We start from the raw sequence: 19,421 nt of genomic DNA on the forward strand, positions 1-19,421 counted from the left end.
TGAGGTGAGTGACTGGCAGTGTAAGTGCAGAGTTAAATGCAGTGTAAATAATGGGCGGTCTCAGTCAGCGGTGGCTTGGGGCATGCTCAGTTCCTTTGGAGTGTGAACGTGGAGCAGTGTGGCTCTCCTCTGACTGTGAGATTGCACTGTGAGTGATGTGGGACAGGGCTGAGGAGGACACTAACCAAGAGCATGTGTCTTCATCTCAGAGTCTCCAAAAGTATCCAATAACACCACAAAAAGTTGCTAGAGGGTCTGAAAAGTCACTAAATTGGCAACACTAACATTAACCTCAGAAGCGAGTCCGATGTTCCAGAGATTATTGATTAGGGACCTGACTGCAGTATGTAATTATTTCTTCTACTGTATGTAATTATTCCTTCTACAGTATGTAATCATTCCTTCTACAGTATGCAATTGTTCCTTCTACAGTATGTAATTGTTCCTTCTACAGTTCGTAATTATTCCTTCTACAGTATGTAATTATTCCTTCTACAGTATGTATTTGCTCCTTCTACAGTATGTAATTATTCCTTCTACAGTATGTAATCATTCCTTCTACAGTATTTAATTGTTCCTTCTACAGTACGTAATTATTCCTTTGAGAGTATGTAGTTATTCCTTCTACAGTATGTAATTATTCCTTCTACAGTACGTAATTATTCCTTCGAGAGTATGTAGTTATTCCTTCGAGAGTATGTAATTATTCCTTCTACAGTATGTAATTATTCCTTCTCGCGCCACTAGATGGCGTGTGAGCGCGCGCCCCGCCTTAGTTTCGGTTACACGAGGCCGACCGGGAATATGGTGGAAGTTTACTTCCTGAAGTAAAGCAGAGGACCCAAAATAAAGAAACACTGTTAATATTACGTCCCAGATTTGCAACTCAAAAGGTAGGAAGTTTATTGTAAAGGCACTTTAAAAAACACCTTTACTGAAAGTGTTCTGTCTCATGTCAATGTGTCCCATCTTTATAGGTAACTAGCTAGCTAGCTAATTGGTGTTAGCCAAGTTAATCTGTCCTGTCATGAGTGTTTACATGTTACTGTTTTCACCAGCGGGGATATTGAACATATCTCACACAATCAGAGTCGTTTAATTAAAACAGCGTTGTTCGGTTGAACTGGTACTTCGTTGTTCGGCTGCCTCGGATAACGTTAGCTGTCTTGGCTAGGTTGGATAACAGAGCTACCGTGCGATACTGTTGTAGCTGGGTGGCTATGCTTTAGCTAGTGGGCACCTTACTGCCAACCTGGGTTACATTACATTAGTGTAACACGATGTTTCCCGTAGGGAACAGTGTTTAAAACGATGGATTATTTAGCCAGTGTTGTTAGTGATTTAATGAGACCCAATGAGAACTATTGGTATTTGGTAGACTCGTAGCTGGATAGCTAGCTAGTTTGGGAAAGAGTCTTGAATAACTCGTCTGGTATGAGAACAGGAAACGACAATCTTGCTAGCGTAGCTAGTCGAAAACGCAAAAATTGCACAACTATACAATGTGGACGTAAAGTTTGGTTTAGTCGTATGTTTGTAAGGTTTAACCTGGAGGGTGGTGGTCAGATAACGCACAGGTCCTATTTACCATCACTTGGTAAAAGTGTTCATGTGTTGAGCAAGTTTCTCCATCTGAATTGTGTGTTTTACTTGGGAACGAATGAATACGTGTTATGTTAAATACACTTGGTCCATCAGTCCATGAATGTTGTCTTTGTGATTGTTATACTTCCAGGTTTTTAAGAGCGAAATCTCATGACTTACCATAACTACCAACACAAATGTCCCTCTACTGTGTTTCAGCTGTTAAAATCAAAAGACGTTCGAGTACTATGGTCAGGCAAACGAATGCCATGTTACTCTTTATCAACTGATCATTTTTATTTTAAATGATCAAAATGGCACAAAAACCTATGTGTTGTGAATTAACCTACCTTGTGGGTGTGAATAATTCTCAACAGCTGAGTCACAACCTTGTTGGCTGCATAAGCTACTTGTCTCTTAAGTAGAAAAATTATCATCACAGCAATGTCTCCATATTTATTTGTGCTGACCACAGGACTGACAGATTTAGGGAGGATATGGGAAAAACTTCAATGTATTGTTTGAGCAGCTGTTTGTGGGTTAGGATCTGGTTGTGGTCATGATTTGCTTAAAGTCTACCAGGCATAATAATTATGAACTTATCTTGTTCGGTAAGAACCTTTAGGAATCTTCATTAGGAAGATTTAGGTTTCCCTTTCTGCCTTCTGCGTTGACTTTCTATTGTTCTATTAAGACAGTCCTTATAATAGTTTTATCTTTTTTTAGAGAACTACTTCACTTAGTGATTCTTCTCAAGATGGGAAGTTTGATAATTTAAACACATCATACAGCAAAAGAATCGTATGATTCTTGACATTACTAATACTGCATAATTAAAAGCTCTTCAGATTAGTTGAGATCATTATTTATATATGAAATCAATTAATCCTTCAGCCTTATTGTTGAGATATTGGAAGAAAGTAGTTTTCGTAATGGTAGCTCAGAGCAGTTCTAACCTAAGTTTGGAATATTCACTAGCTGTGGACATACATCATAGCATATTTAGGACACGACAACACATCATTATTATAATGTAGTCACATATCATTATTAAATAAATTATAGTCTGCTCATGCAGTATGTTTTACAGTTCTTTCACATGGAGTTTGATGTCCCACATTTATAAACAAAATTGTGATGGGATGACCAACTTCATTATGCACTGCTTGTGAAGTAATGGTTCTGCTGCTAATGTAATTGCAGTGCCATTTGGCAAATCATCGTTTCCATGACTGAAGAGTCATTAGTTATCAGTAAGATAATATTTAGGCCTATGTTAAAGAAATAGGAACCTAATTAATCAGGTTTTGGATTATTACAGAAATGACCTGTGGATGTTATGTATAGTAGTTCCTTAAAGCTCCTGTAGAGTACCAATGGTTGTAATGTGGCGTGTTGGGGCCTTTAATTGCTCAGGTGAGTCTAGTTTTCCTGTCTCTCTCTTTTGTGTTGTAGTAAACATAGTACCTGGACTAGAGGAGCTATACATAGCCCCAGATTCTGCTGCCTGTTGTGGACTCTGAAGTAACCATTGACCTGTTGGATAGTAGATGTGTTAGGCATACTTGATAGTATCTTCAGACTTCCACTTCACATGGTCAGATTAAAGTATATTTTAGAAGATCTGTGATCTCAGCATTACTTTGGACTAGGTGAAAAACACCTGTGGAAATACATGCTGTGGCCTATTTGTGGCACACTGCATGAACATCAATTAATTATTAACCCAGATAACAGGCCAAGATAAAGTGTATACACATGGTGTGTGTGTCCATAATCATGTTTGTATGTGAGAAACTGGCATTCATTATGAATTATGCACTATGAATTAGCCTACATTTTCTCATACTCTGGTCTTCTGACATTGTGTTCAGGCTGTAGCAACGGCATTTTCTCTATAGCAGAAGAAGGTAGTTTCTTTCAGTTACTACACAGTTTACGTTAGATTCACACAGATGTCCTGTGTTTTTTATTAAAATGAGCAGGTGAATTGTACAGTTCACCGATTTCCACATTTACTTAATTACATTGACTGCCTGTTTTGTTGTTTTAGTTTTGTTTTCCTATGACAGCCGTTAACTTGGTTTTACTGTGCGACTAATTGTGTATGTCTGGTTAATTGTTGTGTGTATTCCTACCTCTCTGTGTGTGTGTGTGTGTGGGGGGGGGGGGGGGGGGGGGGGGGGTGTTCTGTCTGGTTGTGTGTGTTCTGCCTAGGTCTCAGGCCCAGCACTGTGCATGGCCTGCAGCGTTCTCCAGCCCGGCCCTTCCAATGGCCACCCCATGAAGGCACAGCTCCAGATCTTGAGTATGTCACCATCTTCATTTACACCTCTTTCACTGCATGTGTAGGATATCATGTAGTTCTTGTCAGCTGTGACAGTTCCTGGCTGGGAGAGGTGCATCTGTGAACTTATAGTTTTGAATGTATGAAATCTTTGCTGAACTCTTCTTCTCCCTATGGACAGTAATATCAGCCAAGCTCAAGGACAACAAGAAGAACTGGTTCGGCCCGAGTCCGTACGTGGAAGTAGCCGTAGACGGGCAGTCTAAGAAGACAGAGAAATGCATCAACACTCACAGCCCCAAGTGGAAACAGCCTGTCACAGTGTGAGTGTGTAGAACAGAACACACACTGCACATTTGTAGCACACACACTCTTGCCTGCAGCCTTCTTGGTCTTTATCTGACTATTGGGGGCTTCCAAGAGGTGTGCAACCTAGTTGTGGATTATTCCATTAATTGGTGACCTCTGTGGTGCTGAAGCTTTCTTCAGGTGCTGACCTAATGCACAATCCTGCTGTGCATTAGGTCAGCCTCCCAACCTGTCGGCCCGTCGTTAATGACGCCTTTACTCCCCCCCCCCCCCCACAGGATCGTCACACCGTTCAGCAAATTGGCGTTCCGCGTGTGGAGCCACCAGACGCTGAAGTCGGACATGCTGCTGGGTTGGGCCATGCTGGACCTCAGCGACGTGCTCAAGAACAACGAGATGAAGAGTGAGTGCTCCGCTGGCTCCTGTCTGGGGGTCGCACAATATTTTGTTTGCCAGTTGTCGTCACAATATTGGCTTTTGCAATACTGATATCACAAAAGACTGCAGGGGGTATAAAAACCAGTTTTGGTGGTGTCAATAATCCCTGGTATCCTCATATGTTTTCATATTTTGTATTTTATAGTTAGAAGTAAGGTAAAAAAAAATGTTTTAAAATGTCTTCCAGTATTTTGCAAACGCAGAAAGCCTCAGCAGCAACCAACAGATTTAAAATGATTTATTTTAATTTCTTGTTGCATTAAATTCTGTAGGTTAGTTTCAATCATGCAAACATACATAAGCTTATGTGCACTTGTCCACAAACTCCTCCCAGCCAGTGAAACAGCACGCGTGGAGCTGAGAAGGAGTCTCAAATGATCACAGTTGCCTGCAGCCCCAGCTCCCTTTATCCATTGGCTAAAAACAGCTTCACACCGTGGCACATGCATACAGCCCATCCTAAAACTCCTGCCATCTGAAGGATGCCCCTGAACCCTGATGTTTAGCAGAAAGGGGAGGGGTTTCATCCACATTCAAAGAGCACTGTAGCGGAGTTGTTGGGCTGTTTTGTGACTCGGGCTGCGTGTGTCCGGCTCCCATGGTGGGTGTGTGTGTGGTATTGTATGGTATTATCTAGTTCCATATGCATAAGGAAGCATAAGTAAGCATGCACACGTTTATTCTGGTGTTGTGTGTTGTGCGAGTGCGTACTTGGTGCTGTTTGTGTTTTGAACCTGTTGAAATTATCAACTCAGGGTTGCCATCCCCACACACCCCATCTGTGTGTGTGTGTGTGTGTCTGTTTTTGCAAACAAGTAAACAAATGTTTAGTCCACTCAACGAGCCTTTGTTCATGCATGTATTTATGAGGTGCCTGGGGATTGTTTGTTTGTTTCCTATTGTTAATATGGCCTCTGGCTAGCATATCTAAGCATTTTTACAGTGTGTGTATTTGTGGATGTGCACATTTGAATTTTGTTGAGTGTTTAATGAGTTCCTATTTAAGAAAAAAATTACTTGAAAGGCGGTGTGTTTCTCTGATCCTGGGTTTGTTGTTGCTAGGAGACTAGGTACACAGGTAATACAGGCATATTGAACCAGACCACTTGCCATTCTGTCCTGTGGTAACAGGTACGGGTCGAAACTGACAGACCCAGAACTGCCCCATGATACCATGATTCTGTCCAAATTATCAAATTCAGTTCACGCCACCAATTAAATTCTACAACACAAACACTTACAAAGTAAGAGGACTGTCCTGGCTCTTAGGAGGCTGGTTGAGATGTTTCCTTTTGTGTTCCTCCATTGTTGCTATGGCACTAAACATTTGTTCTTTTAGGCTGTAACTGTTTACACAAAGTAAAAATAGGTGTCTCGTCTTTTGTACGCAGCACACATGTCACAGTTCTCTCCGTGACCCTGTTAACACCTTTATGACTCATTGGAATGACTTGCCTCATGGCTTATACTGTGAAACCTTTCAAGAAACTGACCAGCTTGGCAGACACTGAACTCGCACCAGAAAGCATGTTTCTCAGGTGCGGACATGTGCGTGCGGCTGGCTTCATCTGGCTTCGCCTTACCGTAGTCATCCTCCGCCTGACTACAGGCTTCTGACCGTCGGGTATGTGCAACGGTTCTCTGTCTGGTGATCGTCCCTGCCTTTGTGTTCAAGTCACATAAATAGCCTCTTTGGGCGGACTCACGCAGCCATTCGGAAGCCTGTTCAGAAGCTCTGGTACGCACAGAGGGGCTGAGAGGAACATTTGGACACACGGCCCGTTCTGCAGAAGAGCAATTACCCAAACGGCTGCTCAAGGGAATCGCAGTGCAGTCATGTTGACAGCGTAGATTGTCCTTAATAAGAGAGCCTTCCACAAAGACTCCTGATTTCTACAGTAGAGCTTGCCCATTAACGCTGTTGGTCATGCATCATTGAAGACATACTGGCTCTTATCCCTTATCCCTATCTCTTATCGTATAAGAGAATCATCTGGAATGTGGGACTAATGGCCAAAATGCTGTGAACACAAACGGGTGGTCTTTGTTTGTAGATGATGATGCATCAACATTTGGGAAGGCTTGTAAGAAGATCCTCGTTCTCCCTACCCACATCCACAATGTCCCCCACATCGTGTGGCCTGTGTCACACTTGGCTTCTCTTTCCAGCTGGTGATACCTGTTCAACCTCATTTCCCTGCCCCGAGACTCATGTGCACGTTGAACGTGTTTGTGCCTGTTTCATTACCAGCACCCGCTCGCACTGTGGCACCAGAGAAGGAAAAATTTTTGTGGGGGTTAAAACCTTTATCGGTTGTTTTTAGATGTTGTTCCTGGGCAGTGTCCTATAGGACATGACTGTGGAGTACAGTCTTGGTCCCCAGATTGTAGCTTAAACCTACAGCCCCTGTATTCAGCCCTGTGGATCAGCCTCATTCTCTGCTGCTTCTCCCTTACTCTTACATGTCCTCCTCTTTCCATGATTTTTTTCTCAAGTAAATACACAGCTCCATATTTAGATTTTTGGTGTCTCTCCTGTTATGCCTCCTGCAGTCTCGGAGGTGGTGCAGACCCTGCCACTGTGTGGCGACCGGGACCAGACGGACATCGTGGGGGACCTGTATGTGTGTCTCGATGGGATGCAAGTTGACCCAGACATGTTTGCCTCTGCTGAAGCCAACAACCAGAGTGAGTCTCTCTCACTTGCTGTCTTACACACACGCATCCAGACACACCGCTGCATTATAGGCAGAATGCAGGGTGTTAATTACTTGGGAGGATTTTTCTTTTCTCAGTTTTGTCTTGTAACTCACACCTTCACAACACCCTGCTATGCTTTGGGATGTACTGACTGGTATTATAAAGTTGTGCATGTGCATATGACAAGATCAGCATATTTCCCACGGCAAAAATAACTGGCGTAACCTGTCTGCTACTGACTCTAAGCTGTTTTCTAACCATAACAAACACTTATAGCACATGCACTTTGTTAACCTCATGGAAAATAAGGAAATAGGACATATCTTAATAACTCTGAAACCGAAACTGTAATTATAAATATTTCTGCTGTTAACAGTATGGCACCTAAATAATCATGGACTTTCTGTTACTCCTGACTTCGGTTTTTGCACATATTCCTACTCTCTCTTTTCAGGCTTGACAAACGGAGACTTGCAGGCTCCCGAGGACGTCAGCTCGAGGTAGCTGCACAACCTGTGTGCTTCTGTGAAACCAGAATGAATAAACTTAGAATAATTAGTTCAAATAAAATGCCTGAGCCCTTGTGAGCGTGTGAGTGCCGGGGTTCATTCATGTCCGTCTGTCCCAGCATGAGCAGAGAGGGCTCTCCAAGCATCCCGGATGCTAGCGACCGCCCCTCCACCCCAAACGGCCGTGTGGTGAACGGGACGGCCTCTCCCTCATTGTCAGTGAGACGCTCACGACCCCCCCGACCTCCCCGACCGTCCAGACCCCCGCCGCCTACACCGCGCCGACCCCTCTCTTCCCCAGGTCAGGCTCAGAAGATGGTGCTGGTGGTTCTGATGATTTTGGTGGGGGTTGTGGTGATGATATTTTTTCCCCTTAGACTTATAACATGTCTTTAGACTTATAACATGTTTTTCCCCTTAGACTTATAACATGTCCTTAGACTTATAACATGTTTTTCCCCTTAGACTTATAACATGTCCTTAGACTTGTAACATGTTTTTCCCCTTAGACTTATAACATGTCTAAAAAAATGTTATTCCCTAAATGCCCATCTCAGTCTACATTGCTACAATTATTTTAAAGAGTTTGAAATCAAACTGATTTGCATAAAATCTATAAAATGTAAATGTGTAATGAGGCTTAATAACGAACTTTTGTTGCCTGTTTTATTTTCTGTAACTCCGATAAGTCTGTATTTGTTAATGCATGTATAATTGTATAATTATGTATGTATTGTATAATAATGCATGTATAATTGATCATCACTCCCCTACCCAGCTTGCCCCTTGATCGACTCTGGGCCGGATGCTGGCAGTTCAGCAGCTGCAGAGACACTAGTGCCGAACCCCACTGTCACTCCTGCAGGGCTGTCTGCTGACTCCGCCCCCGAGCAACCAGGCCGGCCCACCCCCAATGTCACCCCCGCCTCCAGCAGAATGCCTACTGCCGGCCCTCTTCCCCCAGGGTACACACACACACACACACACACCGTTATTTACTCATACAGTATCCAGGAAGCTGCTTTTTATTGACTTCATTGTTCTGTTTTACTCCCGGGACTGCAGGAATCTTATGACACAGTAGTTCAGAAAAGGGATCCAGATAGTGTTGTGCAGCGAGTATACATGATTGCTGTATTGTTGCTCTGACCACATTTTACCCAACAGACTCCAGCAAGCACCAATGCTGTAGCTTTGTGCCATTGTGAGATTCCTCAGAGATCACATTCTGAACTTTCTAAAGCAAGTCCAGGGTCAGGGAAAGGTGGAAGACATTTTTCAGATATTCACCTGAAAAAGAAAACTAAAATAGAAAAAAAGAGTTTGACTGAAGTGGACTGCAAAATCTGACCACAAAAGCTAACTTCAACTAACTGTACATAGATTTTTAGCCATCTTGTCATGGTTTTCAGACTAAATATCTATTAACGTATTAATCTATTATTCTATTATTAAGTAGCGTCTGGTGTGAGTGGGATGTGTAGCGGGTTGAAAGTCAATATTAAGTTGATGTGTAATTACAGTTGCATTCAGCATTGAGGAAAACAATAGTGTGTTGAGCAGAGAATGTGTGAGTGCACTCACACACATGGGCATTGGTATGTGTGTGCATGTGACATGGGGTTTTTTTTATAATTTATGAGATCAAATTACATGTGTGTTGGACAATTATGGAAATACAGAATAAATCACGGCCCGTATTGGTTCAACATGGAATGCAACATTTAATAATTGTCAAATACAGATGATTCTGGATTTTACAGGACTGGTGGCAGCCTTAGCTTCAGCAACATTCACAGACTAGTTAGCTAAGGAGGTAGCTCACTGCTAAGTAAGCTAACTAGCTAGCTAGTGCGAGCAGACTACCTCCTGTGTTCCCCGGGTCTGACCATTTACCTTTTTGTTCTGTTTCATATGGGGGGTGTATGTACAGCTGGGAGCAGCGAGTGGACCAGAGTGGTCGTTTCTATTTTGTGGACCATGTGGAGAAGCGGACGACGTGGGAAAAGCCAAACCCTCTACCTCCGGGGTAAAGCTTGTATCTCAACACAAACACCCAGCACTTACTGTGGTCACAATGCTGTTCCTGTAAGAACACCCCGCGCCTTTTCTGTAGCTGGGAACGGCGCGTGGACCCACTGGGCCGTGTCTACTTTGTGGATCACATCACCAGGACGACGACCTGGCAGCGCCCCACCATGGAGACCGTGCGCAACTACGAGGAGTGGCAGCACCAGCGTAGCCAGCTGCAGGGGGCCATGCAGCAGTTCAACCAGCGCTTCATATTTGGGGTGAGCACTTCACCTTTAGCCTTTCACACTCCCTCACACACTCCTCGCCTCCTCTACCCTTTCACACACTACCTCACACGCTGCTACTGCATCATGCCTTGCATTTTACACAGACTGACCACAAATGCATTGTGTTCAAGGCCTTTAGATGAATGTCTTGGTTAGCTGATTAGTGTGTTTGTTTGTAAAGGTGCAGGACCAGCCTCCAGCCTCCCAGAATGACCCGTTGGGTCCGCTTCCACACGGATGGGGTAAATAACTTTAGACTTTGAACTATTTTATTGTTAAATCTGCTTTCTAATTAGTAAGTTTTGTTTTACGATGCCATGGTTGTTGCATGTGGATCCCAACATGACCACCTCTTCTTCTCTAACCATCTTGCCTCCCTCAGAGAAGAGAACAGACAGCAATGGCCGCGTCTACTTCGTGCACCACCACACCCGCTCCACCCAGTGGGAGGATCCTCGCACACAAGGGTCAGGCCCTTCAGCTTTAGGCATTTCCTTCATTCACGTTTTATCTTTTGCAGTTGCTGACATTTTATGTGGTTTATAGTAATGGATTGCTAATTAACTTTGGACCAAAAGTAACCAGTTAGTTTATTATGATAAATTATTAATAATACAATTATTTGATTGTTGAGATTAGCTTGACTTGTGCACATAACTTCATAAAAAACCTTCTAGGACTAGACTGAACCTTTTTAACCAGTCCATAGGAAGTCATGGTGGAGCGTAATGTTGACTGAAAGCTTTGCTCTCTGCTGCCGCATTGCAGGCTGCTCAATGAGAAGCCGTTGCCAGAGGGCTGGGAGATGCGCTTCACCGTAGACGGCGTCCCTTATTTTGTGGATCACAACAGGAGAGCCACCACCTACATCGACCCAAGAACGGGCAAATCATCCCTGTGAGACACACACACATTCAGCATTCAGTGAAAAGGAAAACAAACTTTCATGCAGGCCCACACACACAAGCATTTTATTAATGAAATTCCCACAAGTGTGCAGGCAGCATGCCTTTGCTTGGGAATCATGAATTACAATCAGAAATCATTGACCGTTGATGCTGTTGTCTTTGGTTAAACGCCATCCTAGATTTATTCTTACACACACACACACACACATCCGTTGATGCGGGTGCTGCTACATTGCAGATCCTGCCTCCCCAGCATCACTGTTGGCAAAGCAAGAAGAACCTGTTTCATGAAGTTTTCAGAGCTGCTGAGATGTTTTCCTTAGTGCCATGAGTCAACACTATATATCTGTCACCCCTTGATTTAGACTGTTTCCTCTTGACCAGTCTGCATTGTGTCAACTCCACATGAATCCTTGTTTTTAAGGAAATAGGAAATGGGTTGTGGGTTGATATTTTTAAACCACTGGAAAGCCCTGTTAAGACGTAGCATTGCCTGAATAAATGTGTTAGTGCAGCTGTGTCATAATAGGAAAGGGTGTGTTTACATCTGTTTACGGGGGGTGTGAATGTACGTGTGTATGCAAGTGTGTGCACACGCGTGCGTCTCGGCCAGACCAAAGGGTCTAACGTGGTTGTTTTCCCTCTCCCCCCCCACCCCACTCAGTGAGAACGGCCCTCAGATCACATACGTGCGGGACTTCAAAGCCAAAGTGCAATACTTCAAATTCTGCTGTCAGGTGCGCAGTCTGTTCAAATTCTGCTTGATTTATATTGCAATAAGGAGGAACAGCTAGTGTAAACATGGCCTTATTTACAGAATTCGTTACAGCCAGTTACAACCAGTGCCATAGATTTCTGCCATGCTGTGTATGTGTTTTATTACTATTGTACAACGGTTGAACAAACAAAAGAGTAAAGAAAGGCCATGGATGTTGCTCGAGACATCTAATGTTGCTCATTCCTTCTGCCAAAAAGCCATTAGCAGTGGCTTGGATGGAAGTTACATAGTTACATAGCAACCATGAATAAAGCAACCCAAGTGGGGCAGAGAAGCATTATCAACAGCACAGGGGGAATAATCAGAATGTGTGGTTGGAGTTGTTCTAGATTTTTATCGCTGTCCTTACCTTGTCCAAAAGCAAGGTTCGTTTTCAAATATTATTTTTTTTTCCCCCCTTCCTATAGCAATTAGCTTTGCCGCAGCACATCAAGATCACAGTGAGCCGCAAAACGCTGTTTGAAGACTCCTTCCAGCAGGTGGGAGGCCGGAACTTCAACATCCTAATCTGCTTATGTCTAGAGTTATTATTACTTACATTATTGTAAGGTTGCATTGAACCTCATTTATTATTGTTATTTAGTTATTTGGGGTTATGCAGAACCAATATGCTAGTTTCTGCTGTCACTTATCTTAGTGGGATATGAAGGTTGTCAGAGTCTGTGTATGTTTCATACGTTGCTTTCCTGTCTGAAGCAGCACGTATTGTTATATCTCTATGTCTGTAATAGATAATGAGCTTTAGTGCCCAAGACCTTCGCCGAAGACTTTGGATAATCTTTCCAGGAGAGGAGGGTCTAGACTACGGCGGTGTAGCCAGGCAAGATTCACACCCACAAATAGTCAAAAAGGAAAAAAAAAACCTACCACCCACTTCCTAGACGAAGAGTCCTGGACAGACCACACATCTCATCTGCACTCTGTTATGAACCAAGCGGAATAAGCTTAGCTAAAAGATGCTGAGTGTTCGCTGGTCTCCTGCACCTCCTGGCTGAGCCTGTGATGTTTGACTACATGTGACCTGTGTCCTCTAGGGAGTGGTTCTTCCTGCTGTCCCATGAGGTACTAAACCCCATGTACTGCCTGTTTGAGTACGCTGGCAAGGAGAACTACTGTCTGCAGATCAACCCTGCCTCCTACATCAACCCAGACCATCTCAAATACTTCAGATTCATCGGACGCTTCATTGCTATGGTAACTTAATTACTTAATTAATTATGGTAACTTAATGTGTTGAAGCTTTGCATTGCAATAATTGTAATTGTAATGATTCATTATCCATAAATGCCTGCTTGTGTCATGATAATTCCACTGTCCTGGAAGTGTCCAGGTCTTTGTATTTGTGGTATGTTTCCACTTGTTCAAGCAGTCTTAGAGACAACAGTGTCAGATAAACCCGGGGTGTTAAACAGCATTGTGTCCAAGATTTGCAATTTGTTAGTACAGAACCTTTCTGCATTTCTACTCCTGAGGAAGCTCCTGGTTCCACATCCTCACATTATTATTTGTGGTTTTATCTCATAATGATAAATGAGCTATATGAAGGTGCTGTTAACTGCAGCAGGAGGCGTGATTCATTTGGGCAAAATTTCAAATCCCAGTTACCATGCAACTTTTAAGATCTATATAATATTGATATTCTTTTTTTATGCATCTTTGTATCTTGGAGTAGCAACAGTTGTTGAGCACAATGTTCTACACATTGATTCTTAGGCTTGCTGGGTTCAGCCTGAAGTTGTTGTAATGCTTTTAGTTATGTCTGACTATTTGTAGATTATGCTTTTGTGTCCTGTCTCCTCAGGCCTTGTTCCATGGAAAGTTCATCGACACAGGTTTCTCACTCCCGTTCTATAAGCGTATTCTAAACAAACCATGGGCTCTTAAAGACCTGGAGTCTATCGACCCGGAGTTCTACAACTCTCTCATCTGGATCAAGTGAGTTTCACCACCTGTGCCCATGGGGTTAAACACTCACAAACAGTATATATCGGGTGCAGCTCAGAAATGTGATCCGTGAGCAGTGACGGATCTCTTGCTAACGTTACCACTGGTCGTACTGGCACTACCAACGTTTTCGGTTGGTTGCACCACTGCATGATCTGGTCACACCCTTTTACTTCTTGGTACAGGTCGCCTATTAATCGTATTTTCAGGAACGGTTGTTTTCCTTTGCATTCCCTGGTTTTGCACTGATGTCAAGATTGACAGTGACTCGAGACTTACTTAGTCTGAACATTGTACCTCTGCCACAAGCAGTAACGGACAATTTTGAAAGAAAACACACAAACCTACAGGTTCTAACAAGTGACAATAACAAGCTAACAAGCCGGCTCACTACAGATTTATTTTCATGTTTAATAAAACCATCTTGTAGTTATCGTTATTGTGTGTAGCACTGATTAGCAAACAAAACCTCACTGTCAGCATTACATGCAGATTAGAACTATAAACAGTGTCGTGTCCCAGCAAGCCTTTTCTCAAGGTCAGCATTGTTTCTCATCCACTTCATTGTTCTGCCCTCAGACGGCTAACGTCTAGCATCAAATACTATCTTAGCTAGTATTTGATGCTACACTTAGTGTGGATATGCATATAGTATTGTGAACTGCAGGAATCCACTCGCCATCCAGCTGCCGTGCTTTCACTTTTTGTGGCAATGTCCCACCCCCCCAACTGAAAGGTAGATTTTGATTGGTTCTGCTTATATCTGCCCGTCAGTTTCCCTATAATTTGGTGCGCAGAGCAGTTTTGCTGTTTTGCTTATTTTACATATTTTCCAAATAAAACCATTTTCATCAAGTGTTTCAGACGCCCATAATTCTGGCAGCCTTGCCTGGGGGGCGAACGTAATTTGTTGGGGGGGGGGGGGGGGGGGGGGGGGGGGCAACATAATTTGTTGAGCAGATTGGCTACCATTAATGTCATTTAAAATACAACCGTCATTGCAGATGGACGATTCATCTACTACTTTTTAATGTCACGCAATCTACGCACATTCCTTCGCGATCGACCGGATCGACGTAATGAGCACCCCTGGTCTAGAGCCATGAAGGAGTGTTGTTCAGTAGTTCTGTACGTGCATATGTGATTGTGTGCATGTATGGGTGTGTTCTTCTGTGTGCATGTGCACATCCCTACGCACAGAGAGAACAACATTGAGGAGTGTGGCCTGGAGATGTTCTTCTCGGTGGATAAGGAAATCCTGGGGGAGATCACCACTCATGATCTGAAACCAGATGGGGGCAACATCCAGGTGACTGAGGAGAACAAGGAGGAGTACATCAGGTACACACACACAAACTGTGGATATGATCAAAACAAAGGTGTTAAACTTCTAAATGTTCTGCATTAACTTAATTAAAGGAACACTAAAGGTAAGTAGGTGCTGAGAAAAGTAAAAAAAAATAGTTTGGAGTCTCCTTGGACATCATGGGTTTAAAGTTTTAGGAAGTGTAATATATGTTTCAGAGCAAAGAGAAGAGAGCTGGGTTTATTATTGATGTTCTAAAGCATTACATGGTTTTACAGTACGTTACTTTGACCCTTTCTCTGGGGCAGGCTTGTAGCTGAGTGGAGGTTCTCGCGGGGGGTGGAGGAGCAGACACAGGCCTTCTTCGAGGGCTTCAACGAGGTCTTGCCCCAGCAATACCTACAGTATTTCGACGCCAAAGAACTCGAGGTATGCGTGTGATTCACGGGAAGAAGCAGCTAGGGCTTGGAATAGGTAGGGTAGGGAATGAGACCTTTCTGCACGCGCTCAGTCCACAGTGGGTCAACACGCAAAGCTCTGTGTTAAAAGAAATAAAATGAACACAAGTGTATGAGCTTTTGTTCTGAGCTGGTCATTAAATGTTATGTTGCTTATGGTTACAAAGATAGATACAGCTGTTTTATGAATACAAGCATATATGGTGGCTTGGCAGCCTTAGACCTCATTGCCAACACACACGTGTATGTGAACAGGGGATGTGATGTTGGTATCTTGCAGGTTCTGCTGTGTGGAATGCAGGAGATTGATCTGGTTGATTGGCAGAGGCACGCCATCTACAGACACTACGCTCGCAGCAGCAAGCAGATCATCTGGTTCTGGCAGGTACGTGACCGCTGGAGCAACACTCTACCAAGGCCTGCACTCCTGCCCTAGCCTAGATGCACCACATACTCCAGAGCAAATAAATTGTATACAATGTAATTTTCTGGATTTTACTTTAGATATTCTATCTCTAACTGTTAAAATAAACCTACCCTTAAAATTATAGACTGTTCATATCTACCTCTACTGTGGCAGGTATTTATGTAGTTCCGTGCACTGTGTTTCACAATAATTAACACTCCTAACATGTAATCATAATGAATCTCTGCTAATACCAGCTAATCACACCAGTGCTTCAGTGCCCTTCCTTGCCTCCCATGTTGTAGCTCGTTAGGGAGATGGACAACGAGAAACGCATGCGTCTGCTGCAGTTCGTCACTGGGACGTGCCGTCTGCCAGTCGGAGGGTTCGCTGACCTCATGGGTAAGTTGTCAGGCAGGGGAGGTCTTATTCAGCACATACCGGAAGTGTGTTTGGCTTTAAATATGTAGCCACATTCGCAGGGGACGCTTCACCTTTCACGTCACAGCACACATTTACACACAATTTTACTTGAATTGCTTTGCTTTTAAACACACCCATCAAAACCCATGTGTGTATAGTGTGCTTCCTGAAGCATAGAGTGTATGCAGTGTTTGGCCTACCTGGGTCTGAACTCCTAACTCCTTTCCCCCACCAGGGAGCAATGGGCCACAGAAGTTCTGCATTGAGAAAACAGGGAAGGAGAACTGGCTTCCCAGGAGCCACACGTGGTGAGCGTCTTCAGCCGCACCGCCGACACGTACCCCCCCCCCCCCCCCCCCCCCCCCCCCCCCACCCCCACCCCCCCCCCCTTCATGGGCTCGAGATGCCCGGAGCAATACATTTTTACAAGGGGCCACATGAGAAACCTGAATTGTGTCAGAGGGCCACACAAACGAAAACGACGTCATCGCGGTGGCTCCCCCCCCCCCCCCCCCCATTGAAATGGACCTTCCACTTTGTAAAGGTGTTTGAACCCTGCAAACATGACTTTGTTCATCGCGCCGAAGTTACAAAATTTGAGAGGTGCACGACCTTGCGAATCAACACGGGCGGAGCCACCGCGATGACGTCATTTTCGCTGCGCGTACCCTCGCGCCGTGTCAACTATAAACCAGGCTTAAACCTAGCTTTAAAGCACTTCTACGGCACTTTCAAGGTCCATTTCAATATTTCCCAGCTGACTCAGTTCTCTCTAAGCTCGGTTTCTGGAACGGAAAACCCTGAGGTTTCGTTTACTTACCCGCTTTTGTCACTGAATCCACTTTCTGGAATAACCCCCTGTTCAGTCAGCTATTTGTTGTGAATTGAAATAGTTACAATTTCAAGCATTTTCAAGTACTTTAGCCTAAATTCCAGCACTTTTCAAACCTGGAACACAAAGCACAATTAAAATTTGTCACGTAAATGTTCCGGCACTCGCGAAAGTATAAATTCAGCCTTAACTTGTCGCTGATCACCTACAGTGTTTCTCGCACAACTTACACACACGCACGTACGTCCACACGGAATTAACACAAACGTAGCGCTTTCAAAATAAAAGCGTCACAGTTGTATTGCACGCACAACGTAGATATTTTTTTTCATTTATGATTGGCCTCTCGCGGGCCGGACGCACAACGGACCGGATGTGGCCCGCGGGTCGTAGTTTGCCCAGGTCTGCCCTACACAGTATGGAGATTCCCCAACTCTGGAACTGATCTGAGCCAGTCTGTGGTGACATTCGTTTTACTTTTGTCCCACTCTCAGTTCACCTAACAGATTAGTCTTCTACAGACACTCGTTACCTGGCTGAAGCATGTTGGGAAATCATACAGGGTACAGACATCGAGCTGTTCCAGGATTACTCAGTGTTCATTAGTTTAGCACCTTAGTTTAGAGCAGTTAACAAAATGCAAATAGAAAATTTTAATAGCCCACAGGTAAATCAAGTTGCACAGTGGAAAACAAGTGCAAGTATCATAAGTGATAATAAAAAAGATAACGTGAAAAGCACGAAGGAAACTCGGACAGAGTATAGTAGCACATTCACAGAATCCAGCAAGACCTTCTACAGGGGGCAATGAGACAAGAAGCCCCTTAATGAGCCTGTAGCTAATACTATCTCTCCCTCGTGCAGCTTTAATCGGCTGGACCTGCCTCCATATAAGAGCTATGAGCAGCTGAAGGAGAAGCTTCTGTTTGCCATCGAGGAGACAGAAGGTTTCGGCCAGGAGTGAGGCTCGACTGCAGAACAGACACACAGCAGGGAGCGCCTTATGGGAGATGCATACTGTATATGCACACACACTGGATATAATGATTTGTGTGTGTGTGTGTGTGTGTGTGTGTGTGTGTGTGTGTGTGTGTGTGTGTGTGTGTGTGTGTGTGTGTGTGTGTGTGTGTGTGTGTGTGTGTGTGTGTGTGTGTGTGTTGAGCAGAAGTATGGATTTTGCACTTATCTGTCAATCCTGTTGAACAATCCTCTGTATTTGTGTACACCTGGAATCATTTGTCACTTTGTTTTTTTTTTTAGGCCGCTATTCTAGATCAGTGGTTTTCAATTCATGCTCCTTCAAAGTTGGTTTTTTTATAGTCTCTGGAAAAGAAAAAAAACCATTGCAGATAACCAACACAAAGTCCTTTTAAGCTAGAACTGTCAAATATCAAATTAATATATTCTAATCAACTGACATTCATTTTTAAGAACTGAAATTATTCAGTAATCCTCACTCTAATCGTAGACATTATTACACTGGGCACAATATTTTAACAATGATACACCAAGGTTCTGCAAAATGCACTGTTTAGAACTACTGATCTGGATTGTAGTTGATTGGGGAAAGTCGCTGGGTTTGGACGGCTTTTCCTTAACAAAGCTGAACTTCAAAGTTTGCCTTAAAAAAAAAAACAAACAACAAACATCAGTGGGCCTGAAGTGGTGGAGATCAGGGACTGAAAAGTGAAGGTGGGGTCCAGATTTTTCCTTGGGCCACTGGTTTAACAATATATCCATCATCGAAAAGCACATTGCCATTTCTTTATCCTGGAAAAAATAAAACTCATCCCATTTAAGTGACATACCCAGTGAAACCAGCATTATACGCAATTTACTGTTTCAGCAAAACAAGACTGGGGTTTTACCTTTATATGTAAACAGCAGATGTGACGTTTCCTGTTTGCCATCTACAGTGCAATCGGGAGCACCCTGCCTGATATGTCCATGACCCAGTATTTATTGCAGGTACAAGTAAATGAGAACTGTTTGTTTCTATCACCCTAGTTTTATAGGGACTTCTTTTTAAGCATCTTTTATATATTTTTTGAGCCTTTGTATTCAAGATGTTGCCTTTCAGTGCCTCTCAACTTATTTGGGGTTATACATAGTCTCAACCACTGAGGGGTGAATCTACACTACAAAAAATGTACAATATTCACAAGGCTTGTGAAAAAAGGAGATTAATCTGAACACAGAGACTTAATATGTAGAGAGGATATGGTTGAAATCAGCGCAC

At 43.5% G+C, this 19,421-nt stretch overlaps 1 protein-coding gene across 1 annotated transcript; it reads left to right on the forward strand.

Annotated features, from left to right (window-relative positions):
- Positions 1-760: 760 nt before the first annotated feature.
- itchb (itchy E3 ubiquitin protein ligase b) lies at positions 761-18,869 on the forward strand. Its single transcript, XM_076983724.1, has 24 exons — positions 761-893; positions 3,802-3,892; positions 4,053-4,194; positions 4,459-4,583; positions 7,172-7,306; positions 7,773-7,818; positions 7,947-8,128; positions 8,606-8,792; positions 9,761-9,856; positions 9,944-10,118; positions 10,309-10,369; positions 10,510-10,594; positions 10,896-11,024; positions 11,700-11,772; positions 12,221-12,292; positions 12,545-12,633; positions 12,848-13,007; positions 13,615-13,748; positions 14,958-15,098; positions 15,372-15,492; positions 15,802-15,906; positions 16,233-16,329; positions 16,586-16,658; positions 18,047-18,869. Exons 2-24 carry the CDS (start codon positions 3,823-3,825, stop codon positions 18,144-18,146), a joined length of 2,598 nt encoding a protein of 865 aa, XP_076839839.1. The 5' UTR covers positions 761-893; positions 3,802-3,822; the 3' UTR covers positions 18,147-18,869.
- Positions 18,870-19,421: the final 552 nt, after the last annotated feature.

The sequence above is a fragment of the Brachyhypopomus gauderio genome, chromosome 21, assembly GCF_052324685.1.
Source record: "Brachyhypopomus gauderio isolate BG-103 chromosome 21, BGAUD_0.2, whole genome shotgun sequence".
NCBI lineage: Eukaryota > Metazoa > Chordata > Actinopteri > Gymnotiformes > Hypopomidae > Brachyhypopomus > Brachyhypopomus gauderio.

Bases quoted from the DNA above. Each gene is read 5' to 3' on its own strand.
- itchb (XM_076983724.1), top strand. From the start codon at position 3,823: ATGGCCTGCAGCGTTCTCCAGCCCGGCCCTTCCAATGGCCACCCCATG. The intron at 13,008-13,614 runs GTAACTTAATTA...CTGTCTCCTCAG, and splicing joins TCGGACGCTTCATTGCTATG to GCCTTGTTCCATGGAAAGTT. The intron at 16,659-18,046 runs GTGAGCGTCTTC...TCCCTCGTGCAG, and splicing joins CTTCCCAGGAGCCACACGTG to CTTTAATCGGCTGGACCTGC.